Source organism: Conger conger, chromosome 13 (assembly GCF_963514075.1).
Source record: "Conger conger chromosome 13, fConCon1.1, whole genome shotgun sequence".
Classification (NCBI taxonomy): Eukaryota; Metazoa; Chordata; class Actinopteri; order Anguilliformes; family Congridae; genus Conger; species Conger conger.
In genome coordinates this window covers 28,290,937-28,314,429 of record NC_083772.1, presented here as the reverse complement: position 1 = coordinate 28,314,429, position 23,493 = coordinate 28,290,937, and the positions used below count along the sequence as shown (strand labels likewise).

General features: G+C 38.3%; 1 protein-coding gene across 1 annotated transcript; it reads left to right on the top strand.

The window, feature by feature from the left end:
- The first annotated feature begins 2,922 nt into the window (after positions 1-2,922).
- Positions 2,923-21,944, top strand: LOC133107514 (extracellular calcium-sensing receptor-like). The gene is made up of 6 exons (XM_061216502.1): positions 2,923-3,125; positions 13,563-13,848; positions 14,125-14,937; positions 19,659-19,889; positions 20,788-20,911; positions 21,046-21,944. The coding sequence occupies exons 1-6, from the start codon at positions 2,923-2,925 to the stop codon at positions 21,942-21,944; spliced, it is 2,556 nt and encodes an 851-aa protein (XP_061072486.1).
- Positions 21,945-23,493: the final 1,549 nt, after the last annotated feature.

The following is a 23,493-nucleotide window of genomic DNA, read 5'->3' as shown; positions in this document are numbered from 1 at the left end:
AAAAAAAATAGCAACAGAATAAAATAAAATTTGAGATGCAGCTCACTAGTGAGTTGTGCTATTTTTAGAACAGGCCTGCGGGTGACTCATGTGGTCCTTGGGGGCGACCTGGTGCCCGCGGGCACCATGTTGGTGACCCCTGCTGTAGATGGTAGAAGACAAACACAATCATTCACCGGAGACAGACTGGGTGTTTTACTTTTTCTTCCGCATTTTGCCAGTTCCGGGATTTTCCCCCTTTCTTTTTCCCCCCTTTCCGAATCCCAGATTTTTCTCAGTCAGCTGTACAGATGGAGTCAAGTAAAATGAGCATGGGATTCTGCTGGTGCTGCGGATTTCCGTTGGTAAATCCCATGGAAAAATTCCAGCAATGACCTGCAATGGCTGACAAGAACACCAGAAGGCGCAAGGAGAAGCAGTTGTCCATGTCAGCCTTTTTGAACATTCAGTCTGTTGAATACGCTAGTGTTAAAGGTAGAATAGGTAAAATATTTGTGTAAAAACACAAATGGCCTATTATAAATTCCTTCCTATCATTGAAAAAGGCTCACTGACATGTTAACTGCCCCTTTGCATGTGTTTATGGTCCTTAAAGTTTCAAAATATACAGTTGATGGGCCATCACTCTGTACCAAAACATTGTACAGCTGTACAATAATTCAAGCTCCTTGGTTGAAAATTGGTTCTAATTGCCACAGCCAATTATTCAGATTGTTCACGTGTAGCTGCCCAAATTGCACTCCAGACAAGCTATCACTGAAACTCTGTATACTATTGCTTATTATCCTGCTGAAGACTACATATCTAGTTATAAAACAATACCAGTTCACTATTGGTAGCAACAAGCAAATTAGCCATAGATAGCTTGACAAATTTACAAATATCCAATATGAACATAGTTGCGAACATTGCGAGCATAGTTGCACAAGCCTCAGGTGGATATTTGTAAATTCGGCAAGCTAACTAATAGTTAGCTCATTTGCTTGCTGCTACCGATAATGAACTGCTATCACTTTGTAACTAGATATGTATTCTTCGCTTGGATAATAAGCAATAGTATACAGAGTTTCAGTAATCACTTGTCACTTGGAGTGCAATTTGAGCAGCTATACATTCCTTTTATCTCTTTATGTGTTCAATCAGGCGTGTTCAGCTAAACCTTTATTTGTAAGTTGCAGTTGCGTCATTTGTGGCACACCATCATATCTTAGTTATATAGCCAGCTAGCTCCAAAGCCAAACAAGTTGCTTGCTCATAATATAGTTGGTTAGCTAAAGTGAAAACTTCAAAAAGACGAAACATATAAATAGTGTTGTGCAGCACACTAAAGTCAACATTTCATAAAGTCACCTGTTCGGTGAAAATTTTCTAACTAGAATACTATGAAAAGATGGCAGTCGCGTTTGTAACGGTCAACTGTCCAAAACAGTGCTCGTTGTGGTTTGAGGGTGTTTTTTGCTGCAATTCCTCTCCTGACCATTAGGAATCAGAAATAACATATTGTACCTTCAAGTTTTAAGTTTTAGCAAATTATTTAATGACTCAAATTAGAGGTAGGCTACATTATGGGGTTATTATTGTCTCAGAAATAATTAAATCAAAATAAACCGTACACAAATCAAATTAGATTTACTAATATTTTAACATGCAAAATAATTTGTTAAAAAATAAGCATAATTGTTTCAGAAATTGGCCTATGTTGTTGCACTGACAATCTCCACCGAACAGACAAACATTTACATTTTTTACATACGTTAAACTGAGTGTTTACCATCCAAAACTGTGGGAATTTGGGAAATCATTTAGTGATTCCATGGTACTTTTCTTCCCTCACTGACACCTGGAAGGCATCTGCTGACTGGGAACAGCAGGTCAGCCAGTGGGTTCAGCTCAGCCAACCAGATTATGTGTGCGTACTTCTTCACAGGCAGTTTTTCTTTCGTGTATTTTTATAAAATATATCTAGCTAGTTTGCTAATCTGCCGCTATTCGTTCTCTAGTTCTAAAAGCCGCCGCTTTCCAGGAATCACAGTGACTGATTGTGGTAGACTAGCACCATCTACAGTATATGGGGTGAAACTGTTTAACCAGTTCCGCAGAAGAATGACTCATTTTAAACGACTCATTTTAAACGACGGAGAAGCAAAATAATGGAGAAGTGTGCTGAATTAATTGTGAGTGAAGACAATGATAAATAATGTACTTCATGTTTCTTTAACTGCATTCTCCGTTTTTTGCGTTTGGCTTTCTCGTTTCGCATATTTTTGCGCTTTACTCAGTGTGCCTGTAGCCTAATATGCCGTGACACATTTTTCCCTTCATCTATGTAAAACCATTATGATTTAGAAATAAAAAAATAAAAATTGATTCAGTGGTGTCCTTTAGGCTTTTTCAAGAAAATGCAGAAAGTGCAGAAATCAGTGCTGTAATGCAAGACAGGTAGTCGCCTGTCCAGCATTTGAAGGTAGAACCTGCCAGTTCTAGCTAGAGAAAAACGGCATGTTAACATGATGATATAAATAATTATGCAGCTCCATAGCTTTTGCTTATCATTCACAAGGTATGACTATCCCCATGTCAACTCAATTCAAAATATAATGAGCAAAACTACACAGACTGATCACAGACAAATAAATATTTATAGACATACAGAAAATTTAAGGAAAAAAGATGCAGTCCTCCAGAGGAAAAAAGAGGGAACAGGTGAGATTGAATCTCATATCCACTAGTAGTTAGCCAGGTTATGCCTGAGCTATAGGGTTTGTGTTGTACCCAATAGATACATGCAAGCTGAATATTTGTCTCCCCACTGGGAGACACAGACACTCCCCATGTCAGGTTCCTCACAAGGGTTATCAGCATAGTCTTATATAAGCTACTTAGACAATGCTGCAGCACCATTGGATGCATACATTCTCAGAGATGCTGCTACTCACCGATATCTTGTTACTCGTTTTGTTTGCTGGCCTTGGGAAACCAGTCTGTCGACCATATGGAGCTCAAGACTTCTCACAGTTTTCAAAAGAAGGCAATATCACAATCGGAGGCATTTTTTCATTTCATCGAAAACCAGTAAGTGTGGAACCAACACTTCAAGTCAACCCTGGAAGTATTCAATGCCGGGGGTAAGCCAAAATGGAAAACATCAGTAGTGCTACAACTGCATAATTGATATATTGCATGCAATTAAGCAGGGTGGAGGAAAATGTGGCCGTACAATTACAAATACATTATCAGCTTCTCATGTGGAGGAAAAAACTGAAAAATATTATGATCTCATTTAAAATTATGATCTCATGGCAAACGCCTTGCCACCGTTGCTTGCGTTAATAGACAAAGTTCTATTCTAAATCTAAATAGGGGTGGCCGGTAGCATAAGCGTTAAGGTACATGACTGGGACCCGCAAGGTCGATGGTTCAATCCCCGGTGTAGCCACAATAAGATCCGCACAGCTGTTTGGCCCATGAGCAAGGCTCTTAACCCTGCATTGCTCCAGGGGAGGATTGTCTCCTGCTTAGTCTAATCAACTGTACATCACTCTGGATATTCCATTAATGTAATAATGTAATGTAAATCAAAAATCTGATTTGTCTACCATACCTTGCATGCTCAAATGAGCTGAAGGGACATATTGGGTAACTAATCAGTAAAATCTAATAGTTTTTATGAATACTCATTTGTTCACTGTGCAATGTATTCAGACATTTCGTTTTTTTGGGGGTTTTTTTCAAGTGAGGGAACCATAGCCTTGTTTGGATCAGCACCATGGTGGTGTCTAATTTCAAACGGCAAAGTTGGCTATTTAATAATACTGGCCTTTCAGGCAACCATAGTACATTTTACTATGCATTGTTACTGATGTACAACTACTGCAGCAATAAAAAATGCAGAAAATAAATAAATAAAACATGCCAATTTTCTGATCATCACGGATAATGATGCAATTGCTTGTACAACAGTTGTGCTTGGAAAAATCTATTTTAATCACACCGGATACTTGGTTCATCAGAGTACTCGACTCTCCCCTAATAAAAAAACTTTTAAGACAGAGAGAGCACCAGAAATCACTCCCCAGAGATTAGGGGATAAGGTGGGAATTTGGTAGGTAAGGGATAAACAGTGAAGAAGAGACCTTAAAGAACAGGAATATGGTGTCAAATATGAAAAATGTCAAAAATCCATTGTCCCCTTAACCATGCAAGACCTGTTTCCAGAACTTGGGCAGAACTTCTTAGCAAACTATAACTTTGCCATCCTGGCCCATGCTTGTCAGTGCAGAAATGGAACTGGACGCTCTCTCACTTTTTTATTAATACAAATATATAACATTATATCGGTGATAAAACAGCTCTCTGACGAAACCAGAAGTGGCTCCATTTACTTACTGCATCTCAGTAGGCTACTCGTATTACTACAGAATGTTCTGGTTGCGATAGGGCACTTTAGCCTTGATATATTTAGCCGCTACATATCATGTTGGATTTATTGATTCTTTCAGCTATATTGGGAATATTGTGGAAACAAAAGAGCAGCCAAATAAACACCATCTGCTTCATGGAATCAACGCTGTGTGTCGCTTCACTCAGTTAACGCAGCGGAATGAATGGACATTTGGCATTCTGAACCTGGAGTTTCTAGCTAAATAACATGTAATAACACCGATTTAGAGATTAAGTTTGTTGGGAGCTGTAATTTTGAGGGAATGAATGAATAAGCACTGTAAAGTTTTGCATCAGAAGAAGACCGGTTTTCCTATATATGTATGAAAAAAAGAACAGACATATCATAAATAATATATCAATAGATTGCGTTTTTTATCATGATTTAATCTAATCACATCCTGCATCACACTTGTAAGATGACAAGCTGAGATAGCCAGTAGTAGTAATGCATCAGTTGACCCGAAACCCATGGGTTAACCTGCGGTTTGGTCAGGTTTGAGTGAACTGAAAAAAAAAGTTTTTTGGGTCGGCCGAATTTGGGTCGAATTATGTGACAAAATATTTTTCAACTAAACTCAAGTATAAGAAATGCAAAGCTGTCCGTATTGATGTTCATATCAAAATAGCATTGCACTTTTCTCTACAACAAATTTATTTTTGCAAATGTATCAATCCTATGCATTCACGCACCTGAATGTTTAGGGTGTAGAACATTTCTTAACATGTTCAAAAGCTATGGAAACCCATTATATTGTACTGCATTACATACGTTATTTTTCTCTGATTTCTGTTTGCTCAATTCAATAGAAATGGGCTATTTTGAAAATTCAAAGAAAAACCCAAAGAAATGCCAGCAGGCTGACTGCGCTATTTGTTACTTTCAAAAGAGCTATCTAAAAGTCCACAAAATTGCCTCTAATTTGACCAAAAACAAAACCCAAGCTCAGTCCCCTCTGTCACAGTTCAGAAATGATACAACCCAAGTTCAATCAACAAATACATTCCAAACCAGCATGGCTGACCATACTAAGATAAGATAAGATAACGGTAAAATAGAGTATTAAAAAAGAGTAAACCAAATCATTAAACCGATCAAACACTCCTATTTGAAATGCAGGGACACTGAAACAAAATCTCAACACAAATTACAATGCTATTGGACAGAGATGCACTTTTCCCTTCAACCTAAAAATTCAAAACAATCAGAGAAAATTTATTTGAGGAATGTCACACAATATATACAGTGCCCTCCATGATAATTGGGACATCATTTATTTATTTGCCTCTGTACTACGCAATTTGAGATTTGTAAGAAAAAAAATCATATGTGGTTAAAGTGCAATCATTGTCAGATTTTAATAATTGTATACATTTTGGTTTCACCATGTCAAAATTACATGTTGAAACCCCCCCACCACCTGAGCAATTACAAACACATGTGAAGCCATGTGTCCCAAACATTATGGTGCCCTGAAATGGGGGGACTACGTACAAATATACTGTAATTTCTACATGGTGAAACAAATGAGAGGCAAATCAATATCCCCAAAATTATGGAGGGCACTGTATAATCAATTCCTTGATCCTAGGCCTTTTGGTAGCCCTACTGAATGCATATGGGGAACAATTGTTTTCATTCTTTACATTCAAAACTGCTAGCGTATGACTTCAATAGAGTAATGCGTCCTAACATAGATTAAAAGATTTAAAATGCTTTATTCTGTTTGTATTTTGTATACATTCTTAAATAAAAAAATAATCTTTATTGTATTTTTCATGTTCTGACTATATGCATATTGCTACATCATGCCAATAAAGATAATTTGATATACTGACAAATAGATAGGGACTGGAAGCAGGAGGCCTATATTGTACTGGAAACCAAGAACAAGATACCCTGCTAATATTTCTGCGCTTGCCAAGAAGTCTTAAATGTAGAAATATGAACTTAATTGTCTTGTTTTTAAATAATTTACTCATTTCTATCTTTGTATTTAATATATTCATGATACATTTAAGAATGTATATCTTTTATGCCTTGACTAGTCAGCAAGTCTTAAAATTTTACTGATAAAACAAACAGTGCAGGCACCTACCATTCTCTTTCATGGTAAAAAAAAAAAACTTGTTTCAAGGTTTAATGACATTTTCAATTGCTTGATTAAAGAATCACACATAAGCCACATTTTAAAGTTTTATTTGATGGATTGGCTCAATCCTTCAACAAAAGCAAAACATACAACGCACTACACGCTCAATAATTTGAGGCATCCTGTTCATTCCTGCTTTATACTCAAGAGAACATCCTGTGCTTTCCAATGATAACACATGTATGGGGGTGTAACTTTTTTTCTTGTTCGCACAAAATAATGGGGCTTAAAGTTAAATTGGGCTTTCATTCATTATCTATATTCAAAAATATAATTATAGTCACCCTTTCAATATAAAAAAAACGACTTTTCCATAAAATAAATGAAAACTGGCATTGAAACAAAAGTTCACCCCTTTTTTCCACTTCAATGGACTAGATCAAAGTTACATTCTGCATTTTTGAGAGGACAATGATAACATGACATAATGTTTTTTGGGGTATTCAATGATTCAAAAAAGTAGATTTTGTCTGAGAAGTGAAGTTTAAGTTGAAATATTGTCCATTTCACCCTTGTTTAACATTCGGCACTCTGATTACCAAACAGAAGCACATTAACTATTAAAACCCTTCACTTTTCCAACATGTAAAATAAACATATTTGATTGAATTCAGCAATTATTATCAAAGGCATCAATTAAATTGTCAAATTCCTTGATAGGCAGAGCAACATGTTGGATCAACCTTTGTACATCAACCTCAAGATATACAAATCACAAGCAGATTAAAATTAAGATTTTATTATTAAATTTAATCAACATCAAATTCAAATTAACTTAAACAAAGAAGTAACAGACTTCTTTGTTTAACAGACAAGTACCAGTCACAAAAAATAATGAAAGAAAGTGCCAAACCCCAGCATGCATCTCCCAAAAGTCACAAAAAACTGAAAGGAAAGTCCAAAGACCCAAAAGCAGCTGACTCTTCGTGAAATTACTCATGAGAATGCATAAATTTCCAGAGTAGCTGTAAGACCAAAATCCTCTGTGCACACCAACAGCAGATCAACCCCCCAAATATCCACTATCTTGACTCCCTGTTAGTGTCACATTTTATGTGCTTGGAGAGAGAAAAGAAAAAAAAAAAAATGAAAGGGGGGGGGGGGGTTCTTGCCCTCAGAGAGGAACCGCTGGATTGGAAGGTGTGGGAGAGGCGGAACTTAGGTGGAACTGACAATCTACTTATTAAAGTTCCCTTATGTCGTTAGAAGAAGGACTGAGCAGTATGATATTGTCATCAAAAGATTCATGATTTTAGTATCTTTCTAAGGTGACCAAATAATAAGCTCAGTTATTGTATACTTACCAAGCACTTTATTAGGAACATTTTTACTTTAGTACACCTACTTATTCATGTGATTATCTAATCAGCCAATTGTATGGCAGCATTTCAATGCATACAATCATGTAGATACAGGTCAGGAGTTTCAGTTAATGTTCACATCAACCATCAGAACCTGGAAAGAATGTGATCTAAGTCACTCTGACTGTGGAATGATTCTTAGTGGTAGACAGGGTGGTTTGAATATCTGCTGATCCCTTGGGATTTTCACACACACTAGTCTCTGACAGGAAAGCAAATAACCACACTTTACAACAGTGGTGTGCAGAAGAACATTTCTGAACACACAACACATCATAACTCTAAGTGGACAGGCTACAGCAGTAGAAGTCTGAAAAATGTCAGCTACCAAATAAATTGCCCGGTGAGTGTAGTCACCTTCTACTTCTAACAATAGAGCTGATACTTGTAAACAAATAATTGTTCAATACAATCTGTTGCAACCTACACTTTCAAGATACATGTGTTCCCTGTCTCCACAGTTTCCACTCTAAGCTGGAATTGCTTCTAAAAATGCAGATTTCAACCGTCAGGGTTCAAAACCCATTATCTTTGTATCAACTTGGTCTTTCCTCCCTTCAGCATGTAGAATATTGGTTGGCGGGGTAAATAAGGGAAAGGGGAGGGGGGGGGGGGGGGGGGGTGTTCTTCCCAAGCCATACAGTAATAATTATGCGCTGATCCCATCTACTGCCAAAAAGTGGTATTGTCATATTTATTGATGATAAATTCTTGGTTCTCAACCTTCTACTGCCTATATTTTCAACCAAAGGTTTTATTTTCATAGCTAGAGTGGATAACAATACATGATTTAACTGTGCTCACTATAGTACATGCCTTTGGCTTGAGCTAGAAATGTCTAACATAAGGCTAAGTTAGATCATGAGCATACAACAGAATGTGGTAGCATAGGGTCTTAGCATGTAAACTGACCAAGTTTGTATAGAGTGTATGAGATTAGAGTTAAATTAAACACCATACATTTAGCTAACATAGCTAGTATAGGGAGAATGTCTGTTGTTAGGTCTAAGACTTACTTACTAGCTGTGCTGTACGTTACTCATGAAAATTGAATGAAACACATCGGTATTGGCTAGTTTGGCTAGTGGCAAATTTCTCATAGTGCTAGCTACATGGCTAACAATTTGGATCACACAAACTTAATCATGAAAGGGAACATTTATTAGACTATGTTAAGCTTCGCCCTGGATACTGGCCATAAAGTTATAGCTAGTTATCTAATCTAGCTATACACACAACGGTCCTGCTGAAAAGATCACCGTAGTCACCCCAGATCACACTATATTAAAACTAACTTAAGTTAGCTAGCTATATTTATTATTCTACAGACAGATACTGAGACGGGTGCATGGGGGTTGGACCCAAAATGCACGACTCAGAAACAATAGTAATATAAAGACCCCTCAGGGCTTTATTCGGGACGAATCCCAGGAGAGTAGTCAACCCAAGCAAAGTCCATACACGTAGATCCAGCCAAACAAAAAATAAACAAACAAAAAGCACGGTGCCGAGGGAAGAGGCAAACTCGTAGTCGGTAGACGTGCAGGGAGGTCCGGTAGCGGGAGAGCTGTCAGCGGGGCAGATGAACAGACGGGCGGCAGGCAGAGGCGTAGTCGTGGGCGAAGCGGGAGTCGGAACCATAAAGTTATAGCTAGTTATCTAATCTAGCTATACACACAACGGTCCTGCTGAAAAGATCACCGTAGTCACCCCAGATCACACTATATTAAAACTAACTTAAGTTAGCTAGCTATATTTATTATTCTACAGACAGATACTGAGACGGGTGCGTGGGGGTTGGACCCAAAATGCACGACTCAGAAACAATAGTAATATAAAGACCCCTCAGGGCTTTATTCGGGACGAATCCCAGGAGAGTAGTCAACCCAAGCAAAGTCCATACACGTAGATCCAGCCAAACAAAAAATAAACAAACAAAAAGCACGGTGCCGAGGGAAGAGGCAAACTCGTAGTCGGTAGACGTGCAGGGAGGTCCGGTAGCGGGAGAGCTGTCAGCGGGGCAGATGAACAGACGGGCGGCAGGCAGAGGCGTAGTCGTGGGCGAAGCGGGAGTCGAAACCATGAAACAATCAGCGAAGCAAAAGTACAAAAACGGTAGGCGAGGACGTAGTCAAAAAACAAACGATGGTCACAAAACAGAAATCAATAGTCGATGGTCAGTAAACAGGCGTGGATCGTAACGTGTAATCAAACAGTAAATAATGCTCAAGAGTTGCGTGAAAAAACAGAGGCAGACAATTTCGCAGTGAACAGTTGCGCGACTGGGCTATAAATGCAGGTGTAGACAGGTGTAGACAATTAGTTAGAGCGTAGCAAGGAAATGGAAAACAGGTGCGATGGATGACAAGTTTAACAAGGAGATTAGTAATCGTTAGTAATAAACCTATCCTGCCCTAGCATTAGTAAATTAGTAAATGACATGCACGAGAAACATAAGGTAACATGAACACATGATTAGTCTTGTTAGTTTCTACCCAATCCTGATCTAGCGTTAGTAGTTTTAGTAAATAGACAAATAGAACATTAGGGGAGTGAAGGACAGAACGAGAGAGAGAGAGAGAGAGAAAAGGCGGAACGCAAGGTTTGCGGAAAAACATGTAAAAGTGTATGCATGACAACGACCAGTTAACGTAACAATAAACATACATCGAAACATAACACAAAGCGGAACTAAGACGATAATCACTCAACATAACCAGGTAATATAATCGTACGAAAACATAACTAGACATGACGAGAAAATAAATCGTAACAAGAAATAACCTAAACAACATGACAAACCTAGACTAACATAATACATGATAAGACACTACGTGACTAAGACAACATGAATAAACATAAATCAACATAAAACATGGTGAGACAGACCTGAAACGTGACAGATACGTTACTAGATGACTAGCTAGTTAGCTAACGTAGCACTGTTATCACACTGTACTGGATAGCAAAATTAGCGGGATGTTTAATTAGTTCATGTCTCATTTCATAGAGTGCAGGTTGGGAAAACAGATTTGTTTCTTATTTTCAATTTCTTATTCCACCTTAAGTTTTTACTCTGGTGTTACAACTGCCTATTCGCTGTTCAAAGCTTTTAAATGCTGAAATAGTCTTGGACCACTCATGTTGTTACAAACTTCCCTAGATAGATCGGTTTCCCCAGGCTCAGTCATAAGAAGAATACGGCAGGCTTTATTAAAAAACAGGCAAACAGGCAAAGTCATCAGAAAACAGGCAAAGTTCATCAGAAAACAGGCAAAGTCATCAGAAAGTTCAAAAACAGTAAGGCAGTCCACACAGGTGAAAGTAGACAAAATCCAAAAACCCAGGGAGTCCAAAACCAGGCAGAGATCAAAATCAGAAAATACAAAAACCAAGCACAGAGAAACAGATGGGGGAAAACAGGTCTAAATACGGGCTAGAACCGGGGGAAAAGAATAAACAAGGGAATACTCGGAACAAGAAGAGATGAACTAGCAACGATAACTGAAAACAGGCTTGAATACAATACTAACTAGCACACAATGAGACAGGCGGAGACACAGGTGGAACGAATGAATCAGAGTGAATTAGCCTGAAAACATGAAACTATGGTGGTCACAGATGGGAAAAAAGGCGAAACGCTTGGGACTTAGAACAGAAAACACAATGGCAAAAGGGCACAGATGTGACAGGTTTTTTATTTGCAATAAGTCTACCTTAAATTTTTACACCAGTGTTGAACTGCCTATTCGCAGTTTCAGAAATGTTTTTAGACGCCAAAAATGTCTTGGACACATTACACAAATATCACACAATTTAGCCAACACAGCCAGCTTCTCTATTTTGTGCTGGTGATAGCCAATATAGGGAAACATTATAGCTAATAAAGAGTTTACAAACAACCATTTCAGGATGTGACTGAACATTATCCAACTAGCAACACATTAAGAGCGCTAGATAATATCTCGATGTAACCTTAATGTACTTAACAAAACCATAACCTGTGTCCATGCTGTGTTTTGTCTTTGGGAGAACAATTTGCGATGGTATGTGATTATTTGTTTGTCTGTTTATTTACATCTATGTTTTGTTGCCTTATAAGTAATATATTAGATCTGTTGGCCGGATTATTTGATTGTTTGGCACCCCACCCAGGTAAATGGCCAACCGCCGCCACTGATTGTGCGTGCGTGTGTCTGTATACAGTCACACACAGACACACAGACACACATGCACGCACGCACACACACACACACACACACACACACACACACAGTACAGCTTTCTCATTCGTTTCAATTAAAAAAAACTCCCTTGTAGACTATTATTAGTACCAAGACTTAAATTTGAAATTCAATGCGATTAGTGGTGCTGATACGAATGGGCAGGCTTACACAGCTCAGCCTTGCAGTGTTCCTTGCAAAATTGTTCATGCACGTACACATCGTTTTATATAGGTGGTTTCAGTTTTTAATTAATGTTAAATTTAACCAGATAGAGATTTCATAGGGATTTACCTGCATAACTGCTCTGTAAAGGGATATTATATATACACTCACCAAGCACTTTATTAGGAACATTTTTACTTTATCTTTTACTTTTACCTATTCATGCGATTATCTAATCAGCCAATTGTGCGGCAGCAGTGCAATGCGTACATGTAGATACGGGTCACATCAATCATCAGAATTTGATCTAAGTGACTTTGACCATAGAATGACTGTTGGTGCCAGACAGGGTGGTTTGAGTATCTCCAGGGAATTTCATGCACACTAGTTTGCAAAGAAAGAATGGTGCAAAAAACAAAACAAAAAATCCAGTGAGCAGCAGTTCTGCAGACAGAAACGCCATGTTAATGAGAGACGCCAGAGGAGAATGGCCAGACTGGTCAAAGTTTACAGTAATGCAAATAACCACTCATTACAACAGTGCTATGCAGAAGAGCATCTCTGAACACACAATGCATCAAACCTGAAACTGGATAAGCTACAGCAGCAGAAGACTTAAGTCTAATAAATACCTAATAAAATGATTAGTGTGTATATTGAAAATATAATTAATATATATAGTAGTTCTGTAAGTAAAATTTTGGCCTGGTCAAAAAAATATATAGCTTAGAGCTGGTGCACAGAATTGTTCATTCCAACCCTGAACACAATTCATCCAACATTTCAGGATATCAAGGGCTTGATTAGCCTTCCACTGTCAGCGCCTGTTGAGGTGACCTATCTCTGTAATAAAGCATCTCATGGTTGGGTTATCTTGGCTGAAAAACCTGTTTAGCATGTCATCCATGTGCTTGTTTGTCCATGACCTATGAAAAACAGTGTCCTGGGTTCTAAAGTCCAACTATATAAAAATGATGGACTTCTGACTTCTGATATGACTGCTGTTCAGACTGAGGTCACATTGCCACAAATCAGATATGTATCAGATTTAGGATCACATACAGTATGAATGCTGCCCATATCGGAATTAAATAAGGTTAGATGAATCTTTTCAGTTCACATTCTAAAAAAACAAACAAAAGAATTAATTATTCATCATAATGTTCCAGTGGTTATAATCCAAAAATAAACTGACAATGCCAATCCATTCCTCCTGGCAGGCTGGATCAAGAAGAACTGCAATATGCACAAACTATGATCTATGCCATTGAAGAGATAAATGACAACTCTGAGATTCTGCCAGGAATATCTTTGGGCTACAGGATTTATGATTCCTGTCCAAGTACTCTTCTTGCCGTAAAAGCATCTCTGGCTCTAATGAATTGGCACGAGGAAGGCACAAAGACCTGCCTCAGACCTTCATCGGTGCATGCAGTAATAGGAGAGACATTCTCATCTTCAACCATTGGGATCGCAAGAACATTGGGACCATTCCACATACCTGTGGTTAGTGAACTTGAGGCAAAAAAGGAAATGTGGTTTTAAAAATACAAAATAGGGCTATTGTCTTTGTGGATGAGTAGTGCATGTATGTATATGTGTGATAGAGTGAGACTCTGTCCATAAGGATGTGTTTTTGTGTGTGTCTGAGAGGGCATATATGCGTCTGAGGGCTTGTGAATTGGACAAATGTTTTAGAATTTTGATGTTCCTGTCTGTACAGAGCACACCTTCTGTAGCTCATACAAAATATTGAATACCTGCTTATCTTGTTTGTTACAGCTTAGTCATTCAGCCACATGTGCATGTCTCAGTAACAAACAGGATTACCCAACTTTCTTCAGAACCATTCCTAGTGACTTCTATCAAAGCAGAGCCTTGGCAAAGCTTGTCAAGTACTTTGGGTGGAGCTGGGTTGGTGCAATCAGAACAAATGATGAATATGGAAACAACGGAATGGCTACATTTTTAAAAGCAGCCAAGAATGAGGGTATCTGCATAGAGTACTCAGTGCCCATCCACAAGACTGACTCTCGAAAGACATTTCTTGAGGTTGTGGAGATTATTAAAACATCAACTTCAAAGGTGATTGTTGCTTTTGCAATTGGTCATGATTTGGACATGCTCATCAAAGAACTGTTCCTGCAGAATGTGACAGGTTTTCAGTGGGTGGGCAGCGAAGGCTGGATCATATCCTCAACCGTTGCATCCCGGGTGAACTATGCAGTGGCTGGAGGGGCCATTGGCTTTGCTCCCCCTAACATTCCTGTACCAGGGCTGAAGGAGTTTATCATGAACACAGGCCCATTGACAAGGCCTGGGAATCTAGGCTTGGTAGAGCTCTGGGAGAGTGTTTTCAACTGCATTCTAATACCTCGCAAGGATGTCAGCACGAAAACTTGCACAGGATCAGAGTCTCTGCATGGAAAACACACCCGCTACACGGATGTATCTGACTCCAGCTTGCTGAACAACGTGTATAAGGCTGTGTATGCTGTCGCCTATTCACTGCACAATCTTATCATATGCAAAGATGGACATGGACCATTCATGAACAAAACATGTGCAGACAAGGCCAGAATAGAACCATGGCAGGTTGTACTGCAGAGATGCTGTTGTTTATATGTCTGTACCTACAGTACTGTATATACTATAATTGGCTGCTGAGCTGTTTCTTTGCCGCATGTGCGTTGTTGCCAGAGTTTCCATTAGTCAGTAAATACCGTCTTTTGGCTGAAATAATGTGCACTAGTCCGAAAAATAAAAATATCATCAGCCAAAATGTCTGTCGGAAAACATAAGGAAAAAATAGGCTAGATAAATTAAATAGCCCAATTAAATAATATTGTGTCGTAACCTATAAAGTTTTGCCAAGAAAAACATATTTTAAATAGTTTGATTTAGTCGCTGCTTTTAAACTGTTAAACTACAATGACACATTTCCTCTGCTTTTGCTTATGTGGGCAAGTGCTCCAGGCTCCAGCGTGAAACATAAAACAGAACACATGCAGTTCACTCGCTCCAAAATGCTCTCAGTTTTTCTACATTTCAAGTGGTCACAAAAGCCCAGTGCAGGACAGCAGTACAGAAAAGCATCAAGCACCACAGAAAAGTATGAAGACTTGACAGCAAAAAATAGAGAATAAAGAATGAAATGTGCCATGTGAATAACAAAAAAAAACAAAAAAAACAGAGAAGTAGCTTTCACCCAATATGCCCCAAAACTATGGAATACAAAGCCTACCTATTTACTTTGGCGTTTAACTAATCTTTTTATCATATTGTAAAGCACTATGTAACACAGTAAACTGGCTGGCAGGTTGATTCAAACATATCGGAGTGCTTGACACAGTTCTGCATACTTTGGCTGGCTCACATTCATTCAGCTCAAAGTAATCCCAGATAGCAGCAATCAAGTTTAAATCAGAAAAGAGGTCTATTGTTTAATATGTTACTTTACTTTATTAACAAAATATTTTTGAGGGGAAAATTCATGCTTGTAAATTTCTAGCAAATTAGCTCTTTTCTACTTACGTAATAATGCAGAAAAAATGCCCCAAGATGAAAACCACTGTTAACCCCTTTTCTTAACACATGCTTGAAAATGACATACCCAAAATAAAATGGTAACTATTCTTGAACCCTTTTGACTCCCCAAGAGTCAGCATTACTCTAAATATTACTAAAACAAAGTTACAGAGTCTGAAACACTTTTCTCACTGAATACAGATTATTGTAGCTGTGGCTGGTGTGCTTAGAAACACAATGGAGCCAAGTCACAACACTGGACAAATCCCCTTTAAAATTTGAGGACAATATCACCAACAATGAGCATTCTGGATTGTTTTTCCTCAAATTTATGTCGAGGCAGTTTTCCAAAAAGGACATTGGAGACTCCTAAAGGACATGGAAACACATGGAAAATTATATTATGGGTCTTATGAGATGTAAAATACTGCATTTTGCTTACTAAACTATACGACACCTTTTATCCTGAAAAAAGTGTTTCCACTTCCCCCTCCCCCCTCCTATCTGTCCTAACTTTCTTCTCCTTGCAGCTATCCTCAGACAGAAACAGGTCAATAAGGTCGACCATCAGATACCATCTTATGAACTAATTTAGGTCCATTGTTTGGATGTCCATTATTCAAAAACAGGCTGGCTCCATATTTATAAGGATACTGAATAATAATAAAATATTTTGAGAATAGCACACCTATAATCAGTTCTAGACCTTTCCTTAGCTTTTGTGTACCTAAACTAATGATGCAAGAGTACAGAGCAGTCCACGAAACAGCTGAGCAGCCAATTGTCCAAGTAGATTTGGTCCCTAAAATGGGGTCACAATGTATCAAAAGGAATGCAATTCCTATATCGTTCACTTTAATATGGATGTAAATACTCAATACTCATATTAAAGTCTGCATTTTAACCTCATGTTCATTGTTCAAAATCAATATGCTATAGTGTATAGCCAAAAGAACAAAATTGTGTCAATATCCAAATATTTATGGACTGCACTGAATGAATATACTCCACTATTTTAGATTAGGAAACAAAACAATGTATATGTGGTTAAAGTGCAGGTTCTCTGCTTTTATGGGCATTTTTAAGCAGCTTTGTTTCTGACAATCATGTGTGTTTTTAATTACTTTCTAAGAGCAGCTAAATGAAAGCTTTCAGTATCCATTCTTCATTCTTGTGTTTTATTGACCTTTGTCAACATGAAGACCAATGAAATGAGGTGTGCCAATAAAAGTCAAGGAAGCCATTATGTGGAAACATAAGAAAAAAAAACAAAACTGTCAAACTGAAGAAGACCTCTTCAGTTGACCTCTACTGAAAAGTTCTTGCCATAATGACGACACATCAGAAACACTTTTCAGGAGGCAGGCATGGATGTGTCAGTGACTACTGTCTGCAGAAGAAATGTTTTATCTGTGAAACATGGTTGGGTTGTTATAGTTGGGGCATGCGTGACTGCACAGGTACTAACTCACTTGTCTTCAATGTTAATGTAACTCATGTTAGCAGCAGCAGAATTAATTCTGAAGTGTACAGAAGCATTTTTTTCTCCTCAAGATCAAGCAAATGCCTCTAGACTCATTGGATGATGGTTCATCCCACAGCAAAACAATGATTCCGAACATACACCAGTGCTCTCTTATGATGTTCCACACAGTTTATTTTGTTAAGGCTACTGTTTGGCCTATTTTTATTTTTTATTTTTGAGCCTCACAATAGCTTAATTTCTGTCGTCCTCATGTTGACAAATGCCAAAATGTGGATGTATATATACAGTATAGTATATGGGACCCATTCTATCATAATCAGTCCTAAGTCGCAACGGCCAATTTCACATTAATCGATGATTTTGTCGAACAATATCTTACCTTTCATATTCTGCATGTCTTTGTGAGGGAGTGGGGTCAGAGGACCAGATGCGACCGTGAGGAGATCAATAAATTATCCATGGATCGTGGGGTAACCACTAGTAAGGAGGGCAAAACACAGAAAGGGAAAAAAACTCCCTGGCGAAACTGGCAACTCAAAACAACCAAGGAAAGAGAGCAAAACAGTCTAATTAGACTGAAGTGAGGTAAATTGGATAACAAAGTGGGCAGAAATGCCCCAGAGTTTCCTTGGATCAGTGTCTGTAGTCTCCCAGCCTCACTTAACTTTGAAGCCGTTTTTCTCAAAAACATGGTTTGGTGGCACTCAAATGAAACAGGACAGATGTCCCATGATATCTGAAGTAGAGAGTTAACTTTGATAGCAATATAAAGCTTACATTCTCCTATTTTGATTAGTGTTCAAAACTGAAAATTTAAAAAAGAATTCAATTTGACTGATATTGATAGAGCAGGTCATGTACATATATACAGTGGGCTCCAGAATTATTGCCATCCCTAACCCTTTCTCACCTAAATTCTAAAATAATTCCAATGCGAGTTGTTTCTGGATGCAACAGCAATTTGGATACCGGCCACCTTCATCCTACATCACGTAACCACACGGCTTTGCACTGTGTACTTACCAGCTGCTGTCTGTATTTTTTTATTATTTGAGTTTTTACTCCACTGGATATCTAACCATTTAATTCAGTTCAATATAGCTAAATATACAAAGAATACAATGAATCTGAATTGTTAGCAGCAGCTAGCTAGCTACCTACACTGTCTATTTTATCAGTTAATGTCAGTTCCACATGCTGTGACACATCCCTGAGAGAATCGAAGAGCTCACACATGGAGATTTTGAGTCCGAATTGCACCAGGGTTTTTTTTTTTTTTTCAGTCTCACAGGATCAGGGAAGGAAAAAGTGTTTTCCCAGGAGGTAGTAACGGAGAGTCAGTACTACCCATTTTATCATGAGACATTACTTCTCAATGGTACGGTACCGACTCTTCCTGGGGATGAGCTTGTGGCTAATGTAGACGACCGGTTGCTCCTCCCCTTCCACCTCCTGGGACAAAACCAACACCAATCCTCTATCTGAGGCTACAGGAGAAAAGGTTTAGAGAATCAAGAGATTACCAAACCTCATTAGAATTATGACTGGAAGGGAGCACTATGGTCAGACCAAAATATAATGTTTTGGCCATACACACCATTGACATGTTTGGTGATAAAAGGAGAAGCACCTCATACCTATTGTGAAATATGATGGTGGGTCATTGATGTTTTGGAGATGTTTTGCTGCTAGTGACACAATGAATTCAACAAAGTGCCAGGAGATTTTGGCAGAAAAATCAGGTTACCTCTGCTAGGAAGATGAGACATGGTCATAGGTAGATTGTCCAGCAGGACAATGACTCCAAAGACACGTCAAAATCCACACAGAAATGGTTAAGTAAAAACAACAACCAAGTTTTTTAATGGCCATCTCGTGAAAAAATTCCATGAACTCTGAACTCAAGCGGGAGGTATCCCAACGATATCAACAAGTCTGAAAAGTTCTGCATAAAGGAATGCTCAAAATCCCTTCAAATGTCATGACTCATGGCTGTCATCTTTGCCAGGGGTCATTGCACAAAGTATTAAACCAGGGGTGTCAATAATTGTGGAACTTGTTTTTGGGGAACATATTTTTCTTATTTTAAAATTCCTGGTTGATTCCATTGAATCATTAATAAGGCACACTGCTTTCCACATGTTGAAAAAAATTTAACCTATTTCAATAACTGTATCAAGGGTGCCAATAATTCTGGAGCCCACTGTATATATACACACACACACACACACACACACACATACGCATGCATATCAAATCAGTTTGAAATAGTGCTAACTTGTGATTCATTTTTCCCCTCTAGGTGCTTCATTATTTGACCCAGGTAAACCTCACCACAAAACATGGTGAGAGGATTCAATTTGATAAACAAGGGGATCCTGCAGCAAGGTACTCCTTGGTAAACTGGCAGCTCAATTCCCATGGTATGGTTGTGTTTGAGATCATAGGGCTATATGATGAATCTCTGCCAGAGGGGCAGCAGTTGGTGATGAAGGATGATGTGCAGGCTGTCTGGGCTGGCGGTCAACAAGAGGTAAGCTGATAAGCTTCTGTATTTAGATCAAACAGTTTGGTTACATCAGACCAGGAAATGATGCAATGCTCTCCACATAATATTTTGCCCAGGCACTGTCACTGATTACCAAAATATAAAAACCAATAAAAATCTGAACCATAAATGTACTGTAATATCTGTGGTCTGGACTATGTAATGTCGGCTGTAGAAAAGCAACATAATATTATTAGACTTTTGTCCCTTCTTATGGAAAATACATACCAAATTCTAGTAAATTGTGGAACAGTAACAGTATCCAATTTGCAAAACTCAGTTGTCTATTTAAGTTAATCAAGGAAATCACAGTATTGTGTGTGAACAGGGTAACGAAGATATTATGTTATTCAATTGTTCTTATTTTTTTTCAAAGAAAACACACAAACACAAACTGAAAAACAATTAAATTAGCTGTCCATTTTGATTGTGTGAATTATTTTATAGCCAAATTACACATAACAATGCTGTAGACCAATATGGTGAACCTATAGACCGCATTGGCTAGCTAAAGATTTATATCATACGTATTTCGCAATATAACATTGAATTAATGTTATCTTTAAAATGTGCAATACAGGACAGAAATTCAATAACCAAACCAGATTTCCATTTTCCCTCTCAGTTCCATCTTGGTGTTATATCTAACTTGCAAATACTTGATTCTGGTTACATTTCTTCATATATTTTGGTCAGTTACGTAAATGTATCCATGACCGGGAACCAGCCATCCAAGATTTGAGTCAAACTATTGAACAATTGAACAATTGAACAATTACATGCTTATGACGACCTCGACTCTGTGTTCACCTTATGCCTGTGTCGATGTGCTGTACTTGGCTGTGCATGTGGTTAAACATGGCTAAGTATGACTGTTTTATAGGTACCAAGGTCAATCTGCAGTGAGAGCTGCCTTCCTGGGACACGCAGGGCTTTGGTGAAGGGGAAACCAATCTGCTGCTTTGACTGTATTCCATGTGCAGATGGAGAATTCAGCAACACCACAATTGAGTTTTTGCACATCGTTCTTATATACCAACACCTTGTTTCCAAAAAGCAAAAATACCATTAATTTGTTTCAGATGTAAATATGTACCACTTTGCAGAAAAAATAATACAATAAAAACATTATCTTTTGCAGATGCGCTGACGTGTGTTGCATGCCCTCCAGAGTACAAGTCCAATGAAGAAAGAAATAACTGTGATTTAAAAATCGTTGAATTCCTGACCTTTGATGAACTGATGGGGATACTGTTGGTGGCATTCTCTGTAATTGGTGGCTGCTTTACAATCACAATAGCACTAATATTCTTCATCTATAAAGACACTCCCATTGTGAAAGCCAACAACTCAGAGCTGAGCTTCCTGCTGCTCTTTTCATTGAAACTATGTTTCCTTTGCTCTCTTACCTTCATCGGCCGGCCCTCAAAGTGGTCCTGTATGCTGCGACACACTGCGTTTGGGATCACTTTTGTCCTCTGCATCTCTTGTGTTCTGGGGAAAACAATAGTGGTGTTAATGGCCTTCAGGGCAACACTTCCAGGCAGTAATGTCATGAAGTGGTTTGGGCCTTCCCAGCAGAGACTGAGTGTTCTTGCTTTAACTTTCATACAGGTCCTTATTTGTGTGCTTTGGTTAACAATATCCCCTCCATTCCCCAACAAGAACATGAAACACTACAAAGAAAAGATCATTCTAGAATGTGATGTAGGATCAGCAGTGGGGTTCTGGGCTGTACTGGGTTATATTGGGCTCCTCTCTATATTGTGTTTTGTTTTAGCTTTTCTGGCTCGTAAGCTGCCTGACAATTTCAATGAAGCCAAATTCATCACATTCAGCATGCTCATATTCTGTGCAGTCTGGATCACCTTTATACCAGCTTATGTCAGCTCACCTGGAAAGTTCACTGTAGCTGTGGAAATATTTGCTATTTTAGCTTCCAGCTATGCAATGCTTTTTTGTATTTTTATCCCAAAATGTTACATTATTCTCCTGAAACCAGAGAAAAACACCAAAAGAAATATGATGGAAAAAACATAATGACATTGAATAATTTTTCAGTACTAGATTTCTGTTGCACTTGTTTTAAAGATACATAATGATCAATCAGTCATCAATCATTAAGATCTATCCAAGCTGTAATTGGGTGTAAACTAAAATACAATAAAAAATTGGGTCGGACAGTCCTCCAGACTTTTCGCATTGTATGATTTCTCGTTTCATTCTGGGATGTTTGCCTTTCCAAATAAAATTTGGCATTACAGTATAAACTGTGGTCCATTTTAATAATGGAGACCTTAGCTTGTAAAGAGCTTGGAAGACAGGACCACTTCTTGAAATGAAGAAATTCAAACATTTAGTTATCTTGTTTGAAGAGCCTAGGTCCCGTACATTCCATGATACGAAAGTAATGGTTGTCATAATGACTCTAAAGAGATCACAGAACACAGAATCGAGTGACAATATATTGGCGTTAACAAGCTATATCCTCATGTCCCTCTAACTGTATGCTTGTATATTAGTATATATCCTGCTCCACTGTGGCCAAGACAAGCAAAGCATCACAACACAAATTCAAATTGAAAACTACTACAAAACTGCAAAAACAGTTAAATTAAAGAAACGTGCTGCAGATCCCCAAACCACAAAGTAATTCGAGAAACAGACTTCAAATTGAAAAAAACGAAATGACATTCCAGAAACATGTGGCAAGTCAGAAAAACAAAACTTTTTTCCTTACGAACAAGATACTGGTTGTACCAATACATTACATTAATGGCATTTGGCCAGAGCGATGCACAGTTGATTAGACTAAGCAGGAGACAATCGTCCCCGGAGCAATGCAGGATTAAGGCCTTGCTCAAAGGCCCAACAGCTGTGTGGATCTTATTGTGGCTACACCGGGGATCGAACCACTGACTTTGCGTGTCCCAGTCATGTACCTTAACCACTACACTACAGGCCACCCAGAGCCTAGTGGGATGTGGGAATAAACAAGTCTATGGTTGGATCACATTTAGCTAGCTGGGTGAGTTTATTTCCCAAATATAATTGATTAACATAAATTCTGTAACAATGATTACTGCTGGCTAAGTTGCAGTGTCTGGTCTGTATATTGTGTGTATACAGTGGGGTGCAATAATCTGGGCACCCCTGGTTTAAATGTCTGTTACAATGAATCTGTATGTGATTGAAAACAAATGTGAACACTAAATGGCTTAGAGTTAAACATACAACCTTTCTGCAAATTTGAAAGCAAGATTGCTTTTTATTTTATAAAGTTTTAGTTTATAAATTATAAAAAAAGGAAAATGGCCCTATGCAAAACTTTGGAAACCCTTTTGGATTATTATTTGTTACTTTAAAAAAAAAAGATTACTAAGGCCCAGATCCAGTTAATTTACTCGTTAGGGCTTCAATCAGTCAGGTGAGTATAAATCCAGGGCTGAACTTTTTATTCTGAAGTATCCAACTGCAGTGGCTGTTCTATCTTCCTCCGTTTCCTTGGAGTTTTCAGGCAATGGAGTGTGCACCATCTGTCCAGACGCGTCCGTAAAGCGCCAACGTGTAAAAACTTAATTCGGTTTTC